This window comes from Xenopus laevis, chromosome 6L, assembly GCF_017654675.1.
Source record: "Xenopus laevis strain J_2021 chromosome 6L, Xenopus_laevis_v10.1, whole genome shotgun sequence".
Lineage (NCBI taxonomy): Eukaryota > Metazoa > Chordata > Amphibia > Anura > Pipidae > Xenopus > Xenopus laevis.
In genome coordinates this window covers 53,838,973-53,861,071 of record NC_054381.1, presented here as the reverse complement: position 1 = coordinate 53,861,071, position 22,099 = coordinate 53,838,973, and the positions used below count along the sequence as shown (strand labels likewise).

The 22,099-nt window shown below is 37.9% G+C and overlaps 2 protein-coding genes across 5 annotated transcripts; one reads left to right on the top strand and one right to left on the bottom strand.

The window, feature by feature from the left end:
- Positions 1-3,146: 3,146 nt before the first annotated feature.
- On the bottom strand, positions 3,147-15,120 carry mettl6.L (methyltransferase like 6 L homeolog). 3 transcript variants are annotated; one of them, XM_018267491.2, is made up of 6 exons: positions 14,983-15,120; positions 11,390-11,686; positions 8,436-8,570; positions 8,026-8,196; positions 7,392-7,533; positions 3,147-3,352 (listed from the first exon to the last, which is right to left on the bottom strand). In XM_018267491.2, the coding sequence occupies exons 1-6, from the start codon at positions 14,983-14,985 to the stop codon at positions 3,204-3,206; spliced, it is 897 nt and encodes a 298-aa protein (XP_018122980.1). In that variant the 5' UTR covers positions 14,986-15,120; the 3' UTR covers positions 3,147-3,203. The 3 variants fall into 3 exon arrangements, with proteins under 3 accessions (XP_018122980.1, XP_018122981.1, XP_041421968.1); XM_018267492.2 differs by having other exon boundaries at positions 14,934-15,073; XM_041566034.1 differs by lacking the exon at positions 7,392-7,533.
- On the top strand, positions 14,860-22,077 carry eaf1.L (ELL associated factor 1 L homeolog). 2 transcript variants are annotated; one of them, NM_001092481.1, is given in 6 exon segments: positions 14,860-14,904; positions 15,007-15,129; positions 17,868-17,962; positions 18,775-18,911; positions 19,541-19,707; positions 20,066-20,815. In NM_001092481.1, coding segments are annotated over 5 exon segments (882 nt in total). In that variant the 5' UTR covers positions 14,860-14,904; positions 15,007-15,023; the 3' UTR covers positions 20,443-20,815.
- Positions 22,078-22,099: the final 22 nt, after the last annotated feature.

Genomic DNA, 22,099 nt, shown 5'->3' with positions numbered 1-22,099 from the left:
TTTTCACTATTGCCAGCCCTGTGGATCATCTTTGGACAGCACTTTTTTATCTTTTTATGTCGTTTTTTATTGGACTACACTCAGGGCAGGCTAATGGGAGGAGGTGGTCAATTAAGTATGCAAATTATTACAATTGGATACCTGTTATATTGTCTGCACTTGCACTTTTGTGGTATGCTTGATAAAGGGGCTTGCCCCGAAACGTTGCACGTTCGCACAAAATAAACCGCAAGGGGTAACCCTGCACTTTAATTGCCTTGTGTATCTCTGCACAATTGTCGTATTTGGGGGTTGCCGTACCCTCTTACACTGTGCACCAGGCTATCTGAACAGAACAAAAGAAGGAGTGTGCTCAGCTTTACTCTGTTCCAGTTGTCACAGGGGGTCACCATCATGAACGTGTCTGCAACACTCACATGCTCAGTGGGCTCTGAGCAGCTGTTGAGAAGATAATCTTAGGGGTTGTCACAAATTATCAAGCAGAAAATGAGATTAGCCTGTAATATAAAATGATGCTACAAGGCTGATCATTAAATTCTGATGCTATTCGCACTGGTATTTGAGCTGCCATGCAGTAATTATCTGTATTGATTACTAATCAGCCTTATGTTGTGACATTTCTATTCTATGTGTACAGTATATTTTGAGCCCCTTAACTCAGTAAGTGACAGCAGCACAGATCATGTGCAGTGAATCAGTAGAAAGGAAGATGGGGAGCTCCTGGGACATTTGTGGAGGTACAGATCTTCCCTGCTAAAGGGCTGTAGTTGCCTTGGGCAGATACAACATATCTAATCTGCTTCTTTAGTTAAGATTTAAGTAGTCCTTGTGGTTTCCAATTATATATCTGATCAGTTTTAAGGCATTTCTATCAGAGATTCATTCGTTGTATTCTAGCTAGTCTGTCAAACAATCTGTAATACATCTGTTAATAAACCATTACATATTTGTTTATATAACCTTTATTACTAGCTGACTGTACTAGAGTAGAGATGTTACAGTTAATCTGAGATTTCCAGGGAGGCCAAATGTCAGTCCTTATCATGTTTATACAGTGCCATAAGTTACAGAGTGATTGACAATAATGACTCTAATGTTGTACCAATTAGTTGATAAAGTGCTTCTGGCCCGAAACATGTTGTGTGCAATAAAGAGCACTTAGCAGCAAGTTCTGCCTGCTTTCTCTCAGTTACAAGAGGGGGGTTGTGGGTGCACTCCTAAGGCCATATAAAAATATATATAAATACAATAATCCCCTGTCTAAAAAAAAAGAAAAACAGGGTTTTTTGTTACAAAGTTATGATCATAAAATTGGTAAGCCGCCATACCACGTCAAGGTAAACCCCATACGGCGGTCCCTAACCTGTTTACCTGTGATCAAAATTTAAAACCTTGGTTTCAATCTGGACTAGATCCTCCCCCACCACCTGCATATGCGGCTTTTGTAGGGGAGACTGCCCAGACCAACGCCCATTTAAAAAAAAAAAAAAAAAAAAAAATGTGATTGTGAAGAGACTATAATGAAGGAAAAGTAAAGTTGTATATATAAGTGCACACTTGTGTGTGTATGTGTGTGAGTATAAGTACAGGTGTGAGTATAGATTTAGAGGGAGATGAAAAAGGAAAAGCTAAATGTGGAGTGTAATAGGTGTAATGTGTGTGGGTCTGTGCAAGTGTTACCTAGTGATAAGTGCAGCAAATATAATGGGTGTCTCACAGGCGTTGGTAATAAAAAGGCCAAAGCCTCCCCAGCCGCTAGCATTTGTGGCTTTTGAGGGAGAGAAATTGCCCAAACCAAGGATTAATAAAAAACAACAAGGACATAGGGCCACCGTTAATTTAAAGGGGTGGGTTTGAGGGTGCACTAACCACATGAAGCTTAGCCACAGCTTCCGGTTGGTCTGGGCAGTCTCCCCTTCAAAAGCCGCATATGCAGGTGGCGGGGGAGGATCTAGTCCAGATTGAAACCGAGGTTTTAAATTTTGATCACAGGTAAACAGGTTAGGGACCGCCGTATGGGGTTTACCTTGACGTGGTATGGCGGCTTACCAATTTTATGATCATAACTTTGTAACAAAAAACCCTGTTTTTCTCTTTTTAGACAGGGGATTATTGTATTTAAATATTTTTTATATGGCCTTAGGAGTGCACCCACAACCCCCCTCTTGTACCTGCTTTCTCTCAGTCCCTTAACTAATTGGTTCAATTCCTACACCTGGAGCGGGGGTGCCTTACTGAGATTGAGAGCACAGCTGCCAAATCCCCAGTCATTTCAACAATTGTTCAGTCTCTAATGTTGTATTTAGCACCACTTTTTCCACCTTCAGTAAATGGAACAGAAAGGGTTGATGGGTATTTTGGCAGTCTGAATGAATGTACCGTGGGTGCATATTCCATTCCATGTGCTGTCAGAATCATCACATTCATTTGACACACAATTTTACTGAACGCCCTATTTAGATTGCATGACATTTTATCTTAGAACTCTTCTGAAAAATGGGCCCTAATTTATAAATCTCACTAGCATAAAATTGCACAATGACCCATCCACAAAGAAACTATACCCATGGGCTTGTACAACCTACCCATAGTATTTAATCTGACCCAAAATGCAAAGCACAACACTGTGAGTGCAACGCAGCTATGTAGCCACAGATGAGTAGAAAATACAAGAAACCACTACATCTTGCTGTTGGCCCATCCTAACTTGCTCATCTGAATAGCACGCAAACTAACACCTATGGGTGCTACAAAATGCAAAGACCAGGTCAGTTGTTTGCACTTTGCACCCTGCCTCTTTTTTTTTTACTTCTCTGTCTGTCATGGATTGCTCATTGACTGCCTGTGTCAACATACATGGTTGATTCTGCTCCCCTAGCTGAAGGCTCAGTGCAGGACATCTTTTTTTACTTCATATTTCTATACCCTCTCATTCCTTCTCGAGTATACATTATCTTCCAAACCATTCATACTCTTTTCTAATCATTATAATGTTAATTGTCTCAGGCTTATTATCACTTCTAATAATATCTTATTATCACTGAACTTATATTATCGGGACTCTTTTTTTCTTTACACAAATGTACGTAATGCATGGAGTAAACAGATTTTTATCAGTTAAATATCCTCATAAAAAGCATTAAGAATAAAAATAAACACATTTTATTGGTAAAAATATATACTAAAACCATTCTGGTATTCATTTAACATTGTTTTTGAGGTTTACAAAATTTGCTTTGAATAAAAACCCGGGGAACACAGAGGCCTTCCTTTTTGTTCACGGTCTCTCGAAATACATACTCGTTTGACACTTCTTCAAAACCGGTCTTCTTAAAAAGGCACCGCAGGTTATCTGAAAGAATAAAAAGGTTGTGTTTGAGATTTTTGTTACACTTAAAATATACTTAACTTGCCCTTTCTGATTTTGTCATTTCCATTTGAAAGGAAATGTGTGACACATAAAAAATAGGTATTATGAGAAATTGCAGTTAAAGGGGATTTCCTCCTAAAACTATTCTTGCATAATAAAATAAACTGAAATTCACACAGCTGGTATAAAAACACAACAATATTTGTGTATTACAGAATTGGTAGGCTAGTTATTCATTTTAGGCAGGGTCTTTATTATGTCTCATTTTGATTTGCATCCACCACCATCCTGTATTGGAAAAATGTTTGAATTATTAATTGATTAATACACAAATTAAAACGATTAACACCTTAAAGGCCACAGAACATAGATATTACAATCTGCAGCACTTCTGGGTTGGGGAACTTTTCAAGCCGATTGCTTCGTCCCCACTCGTTCCCCAGCCACTAGGCAACGAGCAGAAACAAGTGGCCCCTGAGGTGCGATCGCCCAGGGGCCACAAGGCAACAGCAGGCACATGAAATTTACATGTCCTGCTGCTGGCCGCATTTCCTGGACCTCCAACGCCGCCCCATCCCCCCCACGGATCCAATGCAGAAGACAGTCTCTCCTGGTTCCTGCACCCTCTCCAGCCCTCATGGATGGATCTGCAGGTGAGTGTCCCACACATATACCTTTTTGGGGGATCAGGGAGGTCACACACATTGCACAACATGGGTAATACTAGCAGGTTTAACCTTGCTCGTTTATTGCGGATGCAACGTTTCGGGGCGTGACCCCTTTCTCAAGCATGGGGTCACGCCCCGAAACGTTGCATCCGCAATAAACGAGCAAGGTTAAACCTGCTAGTATTACCCATGTTGTGCCGGTGTGTTCTGTGTCTACGCTGTTTTTGAGGTTGCCCAATTCCTCTATCATCGAGCACCTGGGATTCGTTTGATTTTGGACGGCCAGGGTGTGCGAGTGTAAGTTTTTCTTTTTTGCAAGGTCACACACATTCACAGCACTCACACATGCACATAACGCAATTCGCCAAGTGTAGCCACAGATACGTGCCCACACACAATGTTCTTGCTTTTTATTTGCCTCAGAAAACGGTTTGTCATTGTGAATAGCATATTAACTAATTGCACTGCTCAATACATTTTGTATGTTGTTTCAGTGATATAAAATTTTTGATGATTTTGGTGCATTTTTAGCCATTTTATTGCATTTTTATCTTTGCGTGGGTGTTGTTCACTTGTTTCTGGACGCAAAACCTATTTGTTCAAGCTAAAATATTCAAACTGTAATTCTGACACTAGGTGAAAAAAATAAAGCGCAAACAAAGTTTATTTCATTTTACACTGTTCTTTTTGTTACTTGTTTAGCTCATGGAAATTTTGACTGCTATATATGCATTTGGATGCCTCTGTGCCCCACATAGTTGGGTAAATCTATGTATATCGGGCATATGTATTTACACATTTTGTGTACTTTCCGAAAATATATGGTTTTATAGGGTCTCCATAAGGGGGTCTTATGGCACATAATACACATACTGGGTGCTTATATTGCAGCAGCCAGAGGGTCAGCTATGAAAATTTACATGCTTTGTTTTCATTTGGGTGCCTCTGTATCCAGAGGCAAAAGATAAAAGCCCTTTATCACGATAAAAAATGCAATTTTGGGAAAGCATTTCGACTCAGAAGTTCAGAGTATAAAGACATGGTTACCCATTTTGGATTCGGCAGAATTTGTGTACTTTCCAAAAATATATGGTTTTGGGGGCAAACATACTTTTTTGTGTTTTTACCCTGCAAAAAATGCTGTAAATGTGTTGATTTTTCAAGTGACCAACTGATAAAGGACAATTTGTGAACACTAAGAGGCAGATTTAATAAGGGTCTAAGTGAATTTGAAGTGAATATTCGAATTGAAAAACTTTGAATTTCGAAGTATTTTTTGGGTACTTCGACCATCGAATAGGCCAAATTCAACTTCGATTCGAAGTGAAAAAGCATTGACTATTCGACCATTCGATAGTCGAAGTACTGTCTCTTTAAAAAACTTTGACACTTTGCCACCTTAAACCTGCCGAATTGCAATGTTAGCCTATGGGGACCTCCTGGAACATATAGCCAACATTTGGCTAAGTTTTTAGAAGTTGAAGTGAAATTGTACGATCATACGATTAAATCGTTTGAATCGTTAGATTCGAAGTACTGTCGTACTACGATCATAGTACGATCTTACAATGTTAAAAATCCTACGAATTCTACTTCAATATCGAACTAGCCTATTCGATGGTCGAATTTTTACGTTTTTTGCACTTTGAAATTCGACCCTTGATAAATCTTCACCTAAATTTTGGGGTCTCTAAGGGGCCGATTCATGAAGCTCGAGTGAAGGATTCGAATTAAAAAAACTTTGAATTTCGAAGTGTTTTTTGGGCTACTTCGACCATCGAATGGGCCACTTCGAACTTCGACTACTACTTCGACTCGAACGATTCGAACTAAAAATCGTTCGACTATTCAACCATTCGATAGTCGAAGTACTGTCTCTTTAAGAAAAACTTCGACCCCCTACTTCGGCAGCTAAAAGCTACCGAAGTCAATGTTAGCCTATGGGGAAGGTCCCCATAGGCTTGCCTGAGATTTTTTGATCGAAGGATATTCCTTCGATCGTTGGATTAAAATCCTTTGAATCGTTCGATTCGAAGGATTTAATCGTTCGATCGAAGGAATAATCCTTCGATCGTTCGATCGCAGGATTTGCGCTAAATCGTTCGACTTCGATATTCGAAGTCGAACGATTTTAGTTCCTAGTCGAATATCGAGGGTTAATTAACCCTCGATATTCGACCCTTCATACATCTGCCCCTAAATGTCTGATACTTTGGTAATCCTATGCACAATGGGCATCAAACTGTTCAGTGGACCCCTGACATTCATTTTTAGGATGTTTTCTCTTGGTACCTAATGCTATGTGGAAGATAAGATGCTAGAAAATTGGAAGGTGAGGCGATTTTCAGGTATTGCATCAAAACCTATAATTTTGGGAAAGCATTGCGACTCTGTAGTTTCGAATAGAAAGACATGGTTACCCATTTGGATTTGCCTGGATGTTTACTTTCTGAAAATATATGGTTTTGGCGGAGGTCAACATATTTTGTGTTTTTACCCTGCAAAAATGCAGTAAATGTGTTGATTACTCAGTAGCTGAAGTAACTTCCTGGACTATTTGGGGTCTCTTAGCATCAAATACATTGATAACCCTATGGACAATGGGCATCAAACGGTTTAGTGGACACCTGGCTTCATATTTAGGATATTTTTTATTTGTACATAATGCTATGTGGGTGATATGAGAATGAAAGTTATGCTATGTGGGTGATATGAGAATGAAAGTTTTGAGGAGATTTTTCATAAATATTTATAGAAACTGCAAAGTTCAGAACAGCTTTGATGTTTGGAAATTTGGAGTCGAAAGACATGGTTACCTATTTTGGATTCAGCAGAATGTGTTCTTTTTAAAAATATATGATTTCCTGGGGCAAAAGTACTGTCCAGGATTATTTAGCTTTGGAATCTAAAGTATAATGTATTCTGCTGCAGTGCTTTGAAATTTGGCAATTTACTGCTGGGAGTTTTTCTATAAAAGTCAAAAATCTCCATAAAACTATACATATCTGGTATTGGCATGTTCGAAACACTTTAGGCTTTCCAAATCAGTTGAGTTTTTGTGCACAAAATTTAATATTTTTCTGGAATAAACCCCAATATCATGAAAAATAGCAATTTTTAAAAAAAATTATATTTATAGCTCCAAATCTTGTTCCAGAAGTTCTCAGCTGGTGAAAGCTCAGGTTCTTCCAAAAATAAATAAATAAAACCAATGTATAGTTATCCTATGTAAACTAAAAATCCCCCAGGAAATGCCCCTAAAATGAGAGAGCACAGAATGTTCTAAAACGATTGCAAATTGAATGTGGAATTCTGCTGGCATTTAAAAAGTTAAATTATTAATTATGATTGACCTTTAGTAAAGAAGTAAGATCTTGTCCCATCTTGTCTGACATAGAAGTTTTCACCCAATTTACTTCCGGATTTAAAGCGTAACATTGCATGATCATACAGTCCATAATCCCTAAATAAAACACATGCTCCTGGCTTTAGCACCTGCAAGGGAAACAACAAATAATATATGAAAGAGTAGCAGAGTTTTGGTTAGATGGTTTAATACAGGGATCCCCAACCAGTAGCTCGTGAGCAACATGTTGCTCTCCAACCCCTTGGATGTTGCTCTCAGTGGCCTCAAAGCAGGAGCTTATTTTTGAATTACAGGCTTGGAGGCACGTTTTGGCTGCAGATAAACCAGGTGCACTGCTAAACAGAGCCTCAATGTTGGTTGACAATCCACATAGGGGCTACCAAATGGCCAATCACAGCACTTATTTGGCACCTTAGGAACATTTTTCATGCAAGTGTTGCTCCCCAACACCTTTCACTTCTGAATGTTGCTCACGGGTTCAAAAGGTTGGGGATCCCTGGTTTAATACTAAAACTTTCAACTGAAATTATGTTTACAGATTTAAAGTAATTACATTATCTTTCTAGTGGTAAAATGTTCTCACTTTCATTATTAGGGTGAAATTCCTCTTTCGTACATACCTTATGAATGTTCTGTAGGACAAGATGCATTCTGTCAGGATGGACTGCAGAAAGCACAAAGATTAAAGTAGTAACATCAACGCTGTTTGCAGGGATATTGTCTGTCAGGTCATCCATGGTCAGATCACACTGAAAAGCTTTGCATGTCTCAGCATTGTAAGATGGGTTTTGCTGTAGATTAAAGTACACAACTGCTTAAAAACTCTGTTCTGAATTCTATGTTACTATAACAGTTAAAATGAAAATGGAAATCATCCATTATTGATTTCCAGTGGGGGAACCTATAGAGCAGTCACAGTTACACTGTAAAGTATGATCAGCTACGCTAATAAGTTACAGATGCCCCTTACCGTACATCCTACCAAAACTTATGAGAACTGAAAAGAGGTGTGTATAAAAAACTTTATTACCTTGACAAAGTCCACAGCACGAGGAGAAAAATCACAAGCATAGACAAACAGGCTGGGATCCTCTTCTAGAAGTGGAAATAAACAGTTACCAACACCACATCCTGCTTCCAAGATGGTCAGTCTCTGCTGCTCAAACTGAAAAAACAGGAAATGCATTAAAAGCAGGAGTATTACACAGTCTTGTGACACTACTACAAAACCCAACTAAAGTCATTTAAAAAGTCAGATCCATCAAATTGAAAATATTCTGTTCCTGATCTCTTCCACAGTCTCTATTTCAAGTTACTTAATGACTTCATGCTATCTCCTACTTCTCTAAAATTGCATTTGGAGACCAAGTCTGCCATTTCCAAAGAGGATCCGTCTTTTGCATAAGTAGGTTGGACAAACTGTAAAATGATGCCTTTGTGGTTAGTCAGGCCACTAAAAGTACATCTCAGTCTTACATTATTTACATCGGAGCTGTGGAGTCAGTCATGGAGTTGGAAGCAATTTTGGGTATCTGGAGTCAGAGTTGCCAAAAATTTACTAACTCTGACTCCTTAATAAAAAAATACAATATGCAATGTCCTATTTCACAGATAATAGTCCTAATAAAGTGCTTCTCTGCTATAAAAATAAAACCCAGTGTGTAGCTGTTTCACTAGTGTGAAGTCCATATTAACAATTATGCAACCTGATATTCATACATGATTTTAATCTGGAGTATACAAGCACTGAAAATAATCAAATCAGATTTAAAAGCAGGCCCGGATTTGTGGAAAGGCCACCTAGGCCCGGGCCTAGGGCGGCAGGATTTTAGGGGGCGGCATGCTGCCCAACCACACCCACATTTGTTCAAAAACACTGGGGATGCGCTGGAGAGACAATAATTTTTTTAATTTCCTGTGCGCCAATCCCCATTGCTCCTGTCACCCTGGAGGCGACAGGGGTGACGAACGGGAGTGGGCCTAGGGGCGCCCACCATGTAAATCCGGCCCTGGGCAGAAGCAATTCTGTTTTCTGTCTTTGGCCTCTGTATCAGTTGCCACACATTCAGAGTTCTAATGACACCCAGTTTGCTTGAAAGAGGCAATTCATGTCAAGGTGGAGAAACCATCCCTGAACAGAGGCGGGGGCCTTTGACACTACCTGTCTGCTACATACAATTCTGTTCTAACATCTGTACCCCGTGGTTTCAGAACACTTCACACATCCATTCATGCAACTCTCATAAGTAACATCTGTTTCTAGGAGTTGCAGACACATTGGATAATCCTATCACAGTAACTACACAGAATCAACACCTCTGTGAATTTTCAGATGTCACCTCTTTCAAGAGTTACAGTGTGCCATTGTAATTGGATAATTGGAAGAGTTTAGTTTATATGCCGAGAACTTCCCACACCAGTCAGTTGAACTGGAGAAGCTGCTCGGATGAGTAGTGAAATGTCTTCAATGTTTACTCAGCAAGTCCAGTTGTTTTTAGATTTACATATACTAGATAAAACCTTATTGTTTTCATTTTTGACTTTTGTTTAATCTTTAGGTTTAAGGAATGTTTATAGTTTCTATAATAAATAAAAATAAAAAGCCACAATGACAAAGGCTTAGTTATAGACTTAGACCCACGCTTGAACCGTATCATCATTCATGTTGGCAGTGACAGGCTTGGATGGCCAATGGGGTAGTCAAGCTTCCTAGCTAGTAATCCTTTGGTTTGTCATGTCCCATGTGGCCCCCTTAAAGTCGTTGACTAACTCGGAATTAGAGAGCTGAAAAGGAGGAAGTAGTGTTCTGTTATGTTAGACATTCAGTCACTCCAGTCTTTATACATTACATTTTTGGCTAACTAACTATATAAGTAACATTTTTATTTTGCACAGCCTATTTACCCAGTTTTTATTTTTATACTGAACTGTTCCTTTATATGAAGTAGTCTGCATTGGGAATGTGGTGGCTTTAGATAGCAGTAATAGTACTTGGGAAAAGAAAAGTTGGACTCTACGGTCCAATTAATTATTGTTTGAAGCTCATATAATAATATTTGGTATAATATAATAATAACAATGAAGTCTACAATCTTCTGACAGAGGACAGTAAAGTGAAACTAAAGTTTCTGCATTTTCGGCTAAAAGTGAGACCCAGAAAAATGGAGAAATGATAGTGCTCTCAGATAAAAACCTAAACAAGATATGCCCACCCTGAACTCTCTCCTACCGTAAAAACATCTTAGCCTGAACAAAATGGATTCCCCCTAAAACAAAGCCATGAGTCATTTGATATCATGAAATGTAAAATGTATTGTTTTATAATACACAAAAGCCATGAATATCTTGTAAATTATATCCTTATAAACGGTGAGTTCTGATGTCATCAGTTATAAACGGTGAGTTCTGATGTCATTTTTGTCATATGACTCACTGAAACTTGTGTATTATAATAAATAAAGTACCCCCAGTTGCAAAATATGAGGATATTAGAAGTTAGTTGCAAAATATGAGGATATTAGAAGTTACCTCAGAGTTCCATGACCTGTATAAAAACACTCGGCCTTCGGCCTCGTGTTTTTATATGGTCATGAAACTCCTCGGTAACTTGTAATATCCTTATATTTTACAAGAGGGGGTACTTTATTCACTATATCATTTGGCTTTAAACTCTCATTATTTGTCTACATGCTTGGTAAAATATACTGCTATAACCTATTCTGCACAGAGAGCTGTAGCTCTCTGCGTTTATGTGTTTATTTGTATTAATGGGGCAGCCACTGTTTTGCTGATGAGATAAACATATCAAATGAACTAATCAGTGCCCTCCTGTGGTCAAATTTTCCTGAAAATGATGCAATACTTGCTGCAAAATGCATTTTAATGCAGTATCTCTCACACATGGGAATAGCACTATTTCAATCAGCAACAAAATCATAGCAAACATCTATTGGTTAGTATAATAAAATAATATAAAATTCGTACCTTCCTGCAGGCTTTGAGTTCTTCAAATTCCCTTGTTGTCCAGTGCCGGTCCTTGAAGAAATTAGTACTGTTCCTCTTGTAAAACAGGTCCCAGTTTTTCTGTGCCTCTCTTTCCAATTTCAGTTGTTTGAACTCTGAAACAAGATCTCTATCATTTTGCAGTTTCTCAGCCTCTTCAGAGGTGAGACGTCTCAGTTCATGTTCCTTTCTCTGTAAGAATTGTTCAGACCACAATTCAAAGGATTCATTTTCACTCCTTTCATGTGTGTCTTCTGTTTTATAGGCCATACTAAAATTCTGCAATGGAGAAACAAAATTTTATGTGTGATTCACTCCAACTCTACATTTGTTAATGAATGAGAAATATACAGTATTTAAAACATATGTCCAGAGGATCCCTACTGGGCACTGCTTGCTTATTTGTTAGTAAAATATTTAGTAAAAAGTAGTAAACAACTACTGCAGAGATCAGTGTATTAAAAAAAAAAAAACATGCAAATTGTAATGCAATGTTGATGCCATCTAGTGACAACACACAGAACCTATCAATAAAGTTAAGGGAAAATATTTACCAAGCAGTTTCATTTAACAATTTAAATATGATAGTTTACTTTAAAATATAATAAGAACATGATATAGTTGTGTAATTATATAAAATTCTACAATATTATATTTCATGAAAGGTGTGTTAATGGGCCTTTGACTAAAAGCTCTATTAAATGTGCAAGATGTACTGACTGTGTGGTTCACCTTTAAGTTAACTTTTAAAATGTTATAGAACGAACAGTTCTAAGCAATTTTTCTATTGGTCTTAATTATTTTATTTTTTTTTATAATTTTTTTAATTATTTGCTTTCTTCTTTTGACTCTTTTCAGCTTTCAAATGGGGATCAACGAGCCCATCAAAAACAAATGCTCTTTAAGACTACAAATATATTTTTATTGCTATTTTTATTACGCAACTTTTTATTCAGGCCCTGTCCTATTCATACTCCAGTCTCTCATTACAATCATTGCATTGTTGCTAGTGTAATGTGAGCTCTAGCAACCAGAATGCTGAAATTGCAAACTGGAAAGCTGCTGAATAAAAAGCTAAATAACTCAAAAAAAACAAATAATAGAAAAATAAAAACATTTGTAAATTGTCTCAGAATATCACTCGCTACATAATATTAAAAGTTAACTCAAAGGTGAACAACCCCTTTAAGTGTAAGGTAACTATTATTATGAATCATATTATTATCATGTACTTTAAACCCCATCACATTCAGTAGTGCTATACAAGTATACAAGATTGCTAATAATTACTATTTTATATAAATAAATCATTAGTGTGTCATTTGCATTATCTCTCTGCAAGTTGTGTTTGCTATGCTTAGGCTATAGTTACAATATACAACAATGCATGCCTTTAGGAACTGCTCATTTCTCAAATTATAATGAACTCAGTTTGACTTTCAGCTATTTGCTATATATATTTCTATAGATTGTAGTATATATATAATCACAAAAATGATGAGGATGTAGTTGTTTAGCAAAAGATTGCTGTAATTTTGCCATATACACCCATTCCCTAGGATACCTATTAACCAATTATTATATAGTATCTGTATGTTATGTTATTAACAATTTCAATGAGCAAAAGTGCTTTCTTTATGCACATCTACAGGCTTGAGTTGCGAGCATTATGCCATTTAATTCAAAAACTGTGTTCTTCTTTAGACATGCCTTGAGAAGAGCTCCCTTATGTAGGTATGTTGTACCTATGGCAACTCCCAAATGGCGTTATTAACAGCACATGCTATGGAATACGCCACTTGTAGAAGTCATAAATCATTGGTGTAAATTCTAGGGATAGTAAAAGCAAATAACTCGCATTCGGAGCGCAGACCAATTCACGCCAAAGACGCCAGTTGTAATATCAATGCGGCTTATTTCTAGATACAGTGTGATTCAAACAGTGGGTGTGCTGAGATCCTATGCGTTCCGTGTCCCTATTTTTTACTTCTTTGTTTTGTGACAAAAAGTCACACAATTTCCCTCCCTGGCCTTAATCTGCATATGCAAATTAGGATTCAGTTCGGCCGGGCAGAAGGATTTGGACGAATCCAAATCCTGCTGAAAAAGACCGAATCCTGGCCGAATCCGGAACCGAATCCTGGGTTCGGTTCATCCCTAGTAAATTCTAGTGATGGTGGTGTAAGTTGTGTGATTGCATGGGGCTTGCCAGGAAGTCTTCAGCACATCAGTAATGGTGCAAAGACACACACTGTAGTTAAAGGTGTGGTTCACCTTTAAATTAACTTTTAGTATGTTATAGAAAGTCCAATTCTAAGCAACTTTTCAATTGGTCTTATTTATTTAGTTTTTTTTACTCACTTGCCTTTTTCTACTGACTTGTTCCAACTTTTAAATGGGATCACTGACCCCATCTAAAAACAAATGCTCTGTAAAGCTACAAGTGTGCTGTTATTGCTACTCTTTATTACTAATCTTTTTATTCAGGTCATCTCCTATTCATATTCCAGTCTCTCATTTAAATCAATGCATGGTTGCTCAGGTAATTTGGATCCTAGCAACAAGACTGCTGAAATTGCAAACTGTAGAGCTGCTGAATAAAAAGCTAGATAACGTAAACAATAATAATAATTGAAAACCAATTGCAAATTGTCTTAGAATATCACTACATCTACATCATACTAAATGTTGACTCCAAGGTGAACAACCTCTTTAAGGTGACCAGAGGCCTCACAAATGATGCATTATTGCAGCGTTGTTATGGCTATGAATTATAGAAATATGTTACTATCATTTTAATATGTTTTGAGTTTGCACCCATGAGAATGCGGCAGATATAGTTCTGTATATTAATCTTTTGTATTGATATATTCCTTTGAAAAACAAAACACTCTATAAGGCATAAACAACTGGTGAAAGATTCGAATAAGTACTTCAGTTATTTACAGAAATCAATGAGAATGGGGGGGGGATATGATAAAAGGTGCAAAGTGCTTGTTTTCGGTTCGGTCCTTTGAAAAATTAACTTTTTAGTGGATCTTTTCAATATATAAAGCAGACATCCTTTTAAATATACATTTTGGAGTACAGGACTTTCAAAATCATTTGTGTTCTTATGAAACATTGTTGCATTTTATTTCTATAGAGACATATATTGTTACAAACGTAGAAATAAACACAATTTCAGACATAATAAGACAACTTTGTTTTTTTCTGAAAAACAGTTTATATCTGTATGTATGTGTACGTATAAATACATTTTCCACCTTCTCACCCAGGCTGCGTGTAATTGGTACACGGAACCATTTTCCCCAGCCCCAACTTGGTTTGTGCATCGGAGCTAATTTAATAGTGCACTGGTCACTCGCCTGCAAGCGACAATCTATCCATAACCTCTATGATTTGACAGAAATCTCCGTGCATCAATGCGCCTGCGCACAGGTTACAGAACGGTGATTCTACTCCCCACGTTTGCGTGTGATATAATCCCATTGCGGGTTAGTGTGATGCGCCTGCGCTGAGATACCTGTGGGCGGCTATTCCAGCGTTACTTATATCATTGTCTACGATATTACCATATTAATTTAGATTGTTTTTAGTAGCTCGGGTTTCAAGAATGAACGGGACTCCACCCCCTCCGCCGCTGGACAGAGAGGAACACGTCCTTCGCCTCGGCGAGAGTTTCGAAAAGAGGCCGCGTTCTTCTTTTCACACAGTGCGCTGTGAGTACAATGACGTCACACGACTACACCAGTACGGGGCGGGGCTTATTTGTGGCTTCATAGCTGTGGATAGGCGCTAAAGATTAGAGCTTTTCCCAAATTTCATTGCTTCCTGCCTTTTAACCACCAGTGTGCTGAGCCACAACAGAAGAGGAATTTTTAAATCCGTCGCAGGGTACAGAGTACAGTGCTACTACTACTACTACTACAGTTAACCAGCCTTATGATTGTGATAATAATCCAGTCCAGAATGATAACTAGCACCAGGGGTGTAACTACAGAGGATAGAGTAGAGGATAGTGGTCCTATGAAACCCTAATTAATCAGTCATTTTAATATATATTGGTAAAACAGGGCAACCTCTGGAGAGTTTGGGGGACCCTCAAATTATTCTGCTGTGGAACCCAGTAACATCTAGTTATTTCACTGACTAGCACTTAGGGTTGCCACCTTTTCTGAAAAAAAATACCGGCCTTCCTATATATTTTTCTTTTTTCCCTATTAATAACATTGGGATCAACCATAATTTTTACCGGCCAGGTGGCAACCCTACTAGCACTCTGGTACTATCCCTGCCAAAGGTTGCCAAGTCTAATTTTTAAAACCAGCCAAAGTCAGTTATAAAACTAGACAAGAGGCACTTCAAAAATAGCACAATATGTGCAGTGAAAAGAAAAGTCTAAAAAATAAATTAATATGTGAAAACATGCCTTTTTTTCAAATTTTCACTACAGAGAAAGGCCATAAGGCCCTAATACATAAACAATATACGTTTCAATAAATATTGGTAAAAAGGTCAACCTCTAGACATTTTGGTGGCCAGCTGATTATTGCCCCAAAATTGTCTGAAATTAAGGAAAGTCGCTGGAAAATGCGAGAATGCTTAAGAGTGACAGGAGTCTGGGGGTACAGAGCCCAAAATCAGGTAACTCCCGACTTCTACACAAGTCAGTCCCATTGCATGCTGGGTATTGTAGTCTTACATTAAACTTACATGAAAGTTGGCACATTGTTAAACAAAAACTACATTACCCAACATGCATTGATAAACGCAGGCTTGGCACTTTAGGGCAAGAAAAAATTTGACTGGTTTCCAAAGTATAAACCAGCCAAAGGCCCAAAAAGTCGCCCAAATCCATACATTGGCTAGTTTGTACTTTCAAAACCGGCCTGGGCTTTAAATAAGTAGCCCAACTTAGCTGGAAAACTGGCAACCCTGATCCCTGCACTTAAGACCTGCTGTAGGCAGGTATATGAGGGGATTCAAATATATTCTGGGCACACCTATTTTAACCACGCCTCTAAATGTCATACCCATTTAACAAAACAGACCCATTTACATGGTTGGAATTCCCTTTCTTATTTGAAGAATCTTGAGCTTGTATTGTAGATGATCTCACGTGGCCAGTTCATTCACCCTGATCATGTCATGTGCTTATTCAGTGTACAGCGTTATGAGATATATTATTTTTTTATACAAAACATAAATTCAGGTTTTTTGTTTTTTTGTAAAAAATGTTTTCGCCATAGTGTGATAACTAAATACAAGTGAAGATTAGAATGCTGATACAGTATATGATTTAGATGCAAGTACCAAAACAAACAAGAATTCTTTAAGACATTGTTAAAAAAGAGGCAAATACAGATCTTTGTTAACGTGCAAACCAGATTCATCTTGTTATTGCTATAGACAGATATCATCATATGTTTACAATGCCAGTAGCACACACGTGGGAAGGGCACGAAGGCTATTCCATGGGGGCTATTACTCAAGTGATAGCACAAGGTTTTGGGGCAACCTGTTGGAATACATATTTTTGCTGTATTGCACTTGACAAATGGAGTTGTCCTGAAAGCTTGTAAAATCATTCTCTGTAATTATTGAATGGTGTACAACAAAAGCCCACAAAGAAAAGCCTGTGTGCCCTTTCCCTGTGTTTGTTACTTGACAGAGAGAGAGAGATGTGTCTACTACTGTTTGTTAGATACAATCACAATAATGTGTGTTCTGTGTGCACAATAAACAACGCCCTCAAACTTACAGAGGTTGTTCTACTTTGTTTCATATCTTATAGATTGTCCTATTCTTAGCAACTTTTCAATTGCTCTTTTTTTTGAATTTTTGAATAATTTGTGTTTTTCTTCTGCCTCTTTCCAACTGTCAAATGACCGCAGCAGCCGCAAAACTATTGCTCTGTGTGGCTACAAATTTATTGTAACTTTTTATTACTTCTCTTACTATTCAAACTCTCTCCTATTCATTTTCCAATCTCTCATTCAAACAACTGTCCTGTTGCTAAGGTAAACTGGACCATAGAAACCATAGATTCAATTCCAAACTGATGAACTGCTGAACAAAAAGCTAAATAATTTAAAAAAAAACATAAAAAATTAAAACCAGTTGCAAATACTCATAAAATATGAATATCTACATCATACTATAAAAGTTAGTTCAAAGGTGAACAACCCCTTTAATGTCTAGGCCAGAAAAAAATCTAAAAAGTCGATCCCTTCATTCAAGAAAATAGTTTTTTCTGTATTATAGAGACACAACTGTTCTAAAGCTTTTTGTAAAAGAACACAGTCACTATCCAGAATTAGACTCTAGTGGTACATTCAGTTTATTGTTTATATTCAATACATTCAGTGTTTTCACAGAAATCAGAAAATTACTGGTTGCAAAGGTGAACACTTATTTATTAATTGTTTATATTTCTTAAAACCATTGTTCTTTTTAGATGATTTCAAGCCAGCATCCATTGACACTTCTTGCGAGGGGGAACTTCAAGTTGGCAAAGGAGATGAAGTAACAATTACCTTGCCGCACATTCCTGTAAGTCCTGCAGCTTTATGGCTTTTACCTCGTATAGTTTGTGATGTAAATGCAATGAAATATATGTATGTATATTTTTATTTGTAAAGCACTCCTTGAGGGCAAAGCACTGTACAGCAAAACAATAAATTAGTAGTAACAAACAAGGGGTCATTGGAATAAAAAGTAACAATAAGTGCATTATTAGAAATACAATTCACATAAATATAAAATATAATTACAGTGCTCAGTGTCAAGGAAACAAAAGGCTGGAGGACCCTACACCGTAGGGCTTACAGTCTAAATGGGAGGGTAACATACATATATATAAAATACAAATGTATAATTTTTAAATGTAATTTCTAAGATGAAACATGACAATATAGATGAGAACAGAATTCACAGCAGAGGACACTTCCCCTAAGTACACAGAATAAAAACAAGATCAATAACACTAAGACCTTTATCTTACATGCTCCTTTACTAAAATTCTTTCTGGATTCTTCTTCTGACCTCCTTTACTCTACCTTGCCCATAATTCTTCAGTGTTCATAATGATACTTCCTTTGACACCCTTCCACTGCTACTTACTGTAATACTTTTTCTTTTAATAATCTGATCCCCCACTACTCTTATAGCAACATTTCACACCTCAAAATACGCTTTCATCATAACCCCAAAGTAAACCAATTCTGCTAAACCCTTCCTCTGTATTTGGTCTTTATATGGTTACTAGTTATACAACATACTGTTATATGCCTGAACCAAATAAAACGAAATTTATGTTACAGAAAAATATCTAATTAAGGTTTTTTTGTCTCCTGTACAATCAGGGTTCAACACCTCCCATGACGGTATTTAAAGGAAACAAACGGCCTTACCAAAAGGACTGTGTGCTGATCATTAACCATGACACAGGGGAGTATGTGCTGGAAAAACTGAGCAGCAGCATTCAAGTAAAGAAAACCAGGTATAGCTAATTGGAGGCACTCTCTGGAATTTCCCTGAGGCACTATTATTTTCATCTCTGGCAGTGTAGCCTGCAAGAGAGACCACAAAATGTTATATCTACCGTATCTATCTAAAGAAATGGCACCTCTTTTTCAATACTGTTGAAGTCAGCTGTGAGCTATTCAGCTCATGTAGGACCAAAGTAAATGAATACCGCAAGTGTGGCCTGACAGTATTAATAGGTTTAATCTAGGGATGCACCGAATCCAATATTTTGGATTCGGCCGAACCCCCGAATCCTTCACGAAAGATTCGGCCGAATACCGAACCGAATCCTAATTTGCATATGCAAATTAGGTATGGGAAGGGGAAAACATTTTCTACTTCCTTGTTTTGTTACAAAAAGTCAGGTGATTTCCCTCCCTGCCCCTAATTTGCATACGCAAATTAGGATTCGGTTCGGCCAGGCAGAAGGATTCGGCAGAATCGCGAACCGAATCCTGGATTCGGTGCATCCCTAATTGACCCTCCAGGGAGTAGCAGTGGAAAGCAGGCCTGACTCTCCACCAGTCAAGACCAAATGGAAATAGGAAATGTATTTTATCCTTACTAGTAGCAAAATGGGCACAAATGCTTTCTTCCTTTCAGAGCTGAGGGCAGCAGTAAGATCCAAGCACGTATAGAACAGCAGTCAGCCCGCGCTTCTCAACCCACACCTCAGTTCAAAGCACCTTCCAAAGTAGCTGCTGGGACTAAAACATCTCCATTAAAAGACCATCCTTCTCCTGAACCACAGCTTGATGACATTAAAAGAGGTGAGTGAAACCATTAGTCTTGTCAGTTTTGATTGGCCTCTGTACACATACCTGTTAACATTCACAAAAGTTTAGGCATTTTGGCCACACCATGATTTGCCTAAATCTTCCCTAATCCCATAAATAAGTTTGATACATTGTTTGATTAATCACCCTTTGGTATATACAGTGTGTCCCCACATAACTGTTGTAGCTCCAGGGTTCACTTAGTCAAAATGCCCTTTGTCAATAGACACAACATACGATGAAACATATGCACAGTTGCGTCTATTTTGGTGAACTTTGCATACATTGTTTAATGCATGATAGGAAGGTTTGGGTGTGTGTCACTCTTATGAACCTATGCATCTCTCCACAGAACTGAGGGCAGAGGTTGAAATTATAGAGCAAATGAGCAGCACCAGCGGCAGCAGTTCTGAATCCGGGAGCTCCTCTGGGAGTGACGATGACAGCTCTAGCAGTGGTGGAGAAGAAGAAACACAGGAATCCCCATCTCAACAGCTGCCACCTCAACAGCTGCCACCTCAACAATATAACAGCAGGATACCTGTTTCTAATGGCAGCAGTAGGTCACAAGGAACAAATCAGCTAATGAACACACTCAGTAAGTATTGCTTGCTTAGTTCAGTGCATGTTGTACTGTATATTGCTGTGTTTCCAGGAAAACATTCTCAGAATAACCTTTCAAGCATACAGATGTATCTTTCTCTCATAAAGGTTCTGTGGTGTAATTGAATCATTGACCATGGACATTTTACTCATTTTAAGCAGTCCCAAATGTATGCTTCCTTTCTAGTGGAGAAAGTGCTGAGAAGCTACACATAAAGTGCTTTTTGAGAGGGTTGCTGGTATATATAACACTGGAGAAGTAATCAAGGCAAATGTTTAATCGTTAATTATAGCTACTAGGCATCCACACTAGAAGTATGACACATAAAATAGATGATCAATTATAATAACTTAGCTATACAAGAAAAGAAGCAAGACATATAAATGTCAGAGTTAATGCTTTCTCCAACATAAAAATGCTTTGCCCCACCAACTAGGTGATACCTAGGAAGAAGCAGACACTGATAGATATGTTACCATTACTGTTAAGCATCAAAAATAAAATAAGGGCGCCAAAGATGCAAATCCAGGTGCACCGTACCATGTCAGCAGCTTATTGGCCCTTGTATGGGGTCCTACAGAGGTCTCTGTAAGCCCCCATTATGATTCAGTTGTTGGCCCTAGGACTAAACTATGAAATCATCCTGATTTGGCCCATTGCATTGGTAACCTAGCCAAACAAGCAAATCTGGCATAGCTGTGACTCATTCTTTACCAAATCACAATTAACAACACAGAAATTTCGGAATTATGGCATTTTATGCCTGAATCTATTTTAAACAAGTATTTTTTTTTGTAGACTTATGGTATGGTAATAAAAATTCTGGTAATCCTATACTGATATTACAGATATGCCATTTTGTAATAAGATCATTATTAAGGTGTACAAACCAGCTCAAGATAGAAGCATACAATCTTTTCTGTGTAATATCTTGCCTTAATATTAATACGATAGTGCTTATTTACAAGTGTTCAGCACAATTCCCTTCACACAGAGTACCACGGTCATACAAAGTCACTTCCATCTAAAACCCTTGCACTTTTGCATAATGGCATTTGGTGCAGCTGTTGTCATCCCACATTTTCTTGCAATTTGCAATGGGAACCCTGGAGCTATTGCAACCAGTGAACATGATGGTAGCCTTCTGGGTCGCACAGTGGCCTGCAACTGGAAGAATTGGAAACAGATTTTATTTTGGGGAGCAGGCGGGAAACTTCTGAGCACAAATGCAGGAAATGTTGTGTATAGTTAGCAGTACTATAAATAGCCTTTCACTTAAATGCCATGAATTAGGAAAAGCAGAAAGAAAGAGAGTTTACAAGCTACACATATGTTCCAATAACAGGCATTCACATTTATAGCATGTAGATGATCGTTTTTATTTGCTAAAATACATATTCAAATGTATTAACTGGATTTCTATACCTGTTTCTTTCTACTTCAGGAAATGACCTTCAGTTAAGTGAATCAGGAAGTGACAGTGATGACTAAATGACAAGTCTCCTTTATGTATATATGTTATTTTCTGTGTGTATATAAATGCACAAATGCACCAAGCAAAGCCAGGCTCTGAAATTACACAGTCATAAAACTATTACAGGCTGTGAAGTTTGAATAAGGCAGTTCCGGCTCTTTGTGTTACAGGTATGGGACCTGTTATCCAGAATGCTTGGGACCTCGGGTTTTCTGGATAACAGATCTTTCCGTAATTTTGATCTTCATACCTTGAGTCTACTAGAAAATCATATAAACATTAAATAAACCCAATAGGCTGGGTTTGCG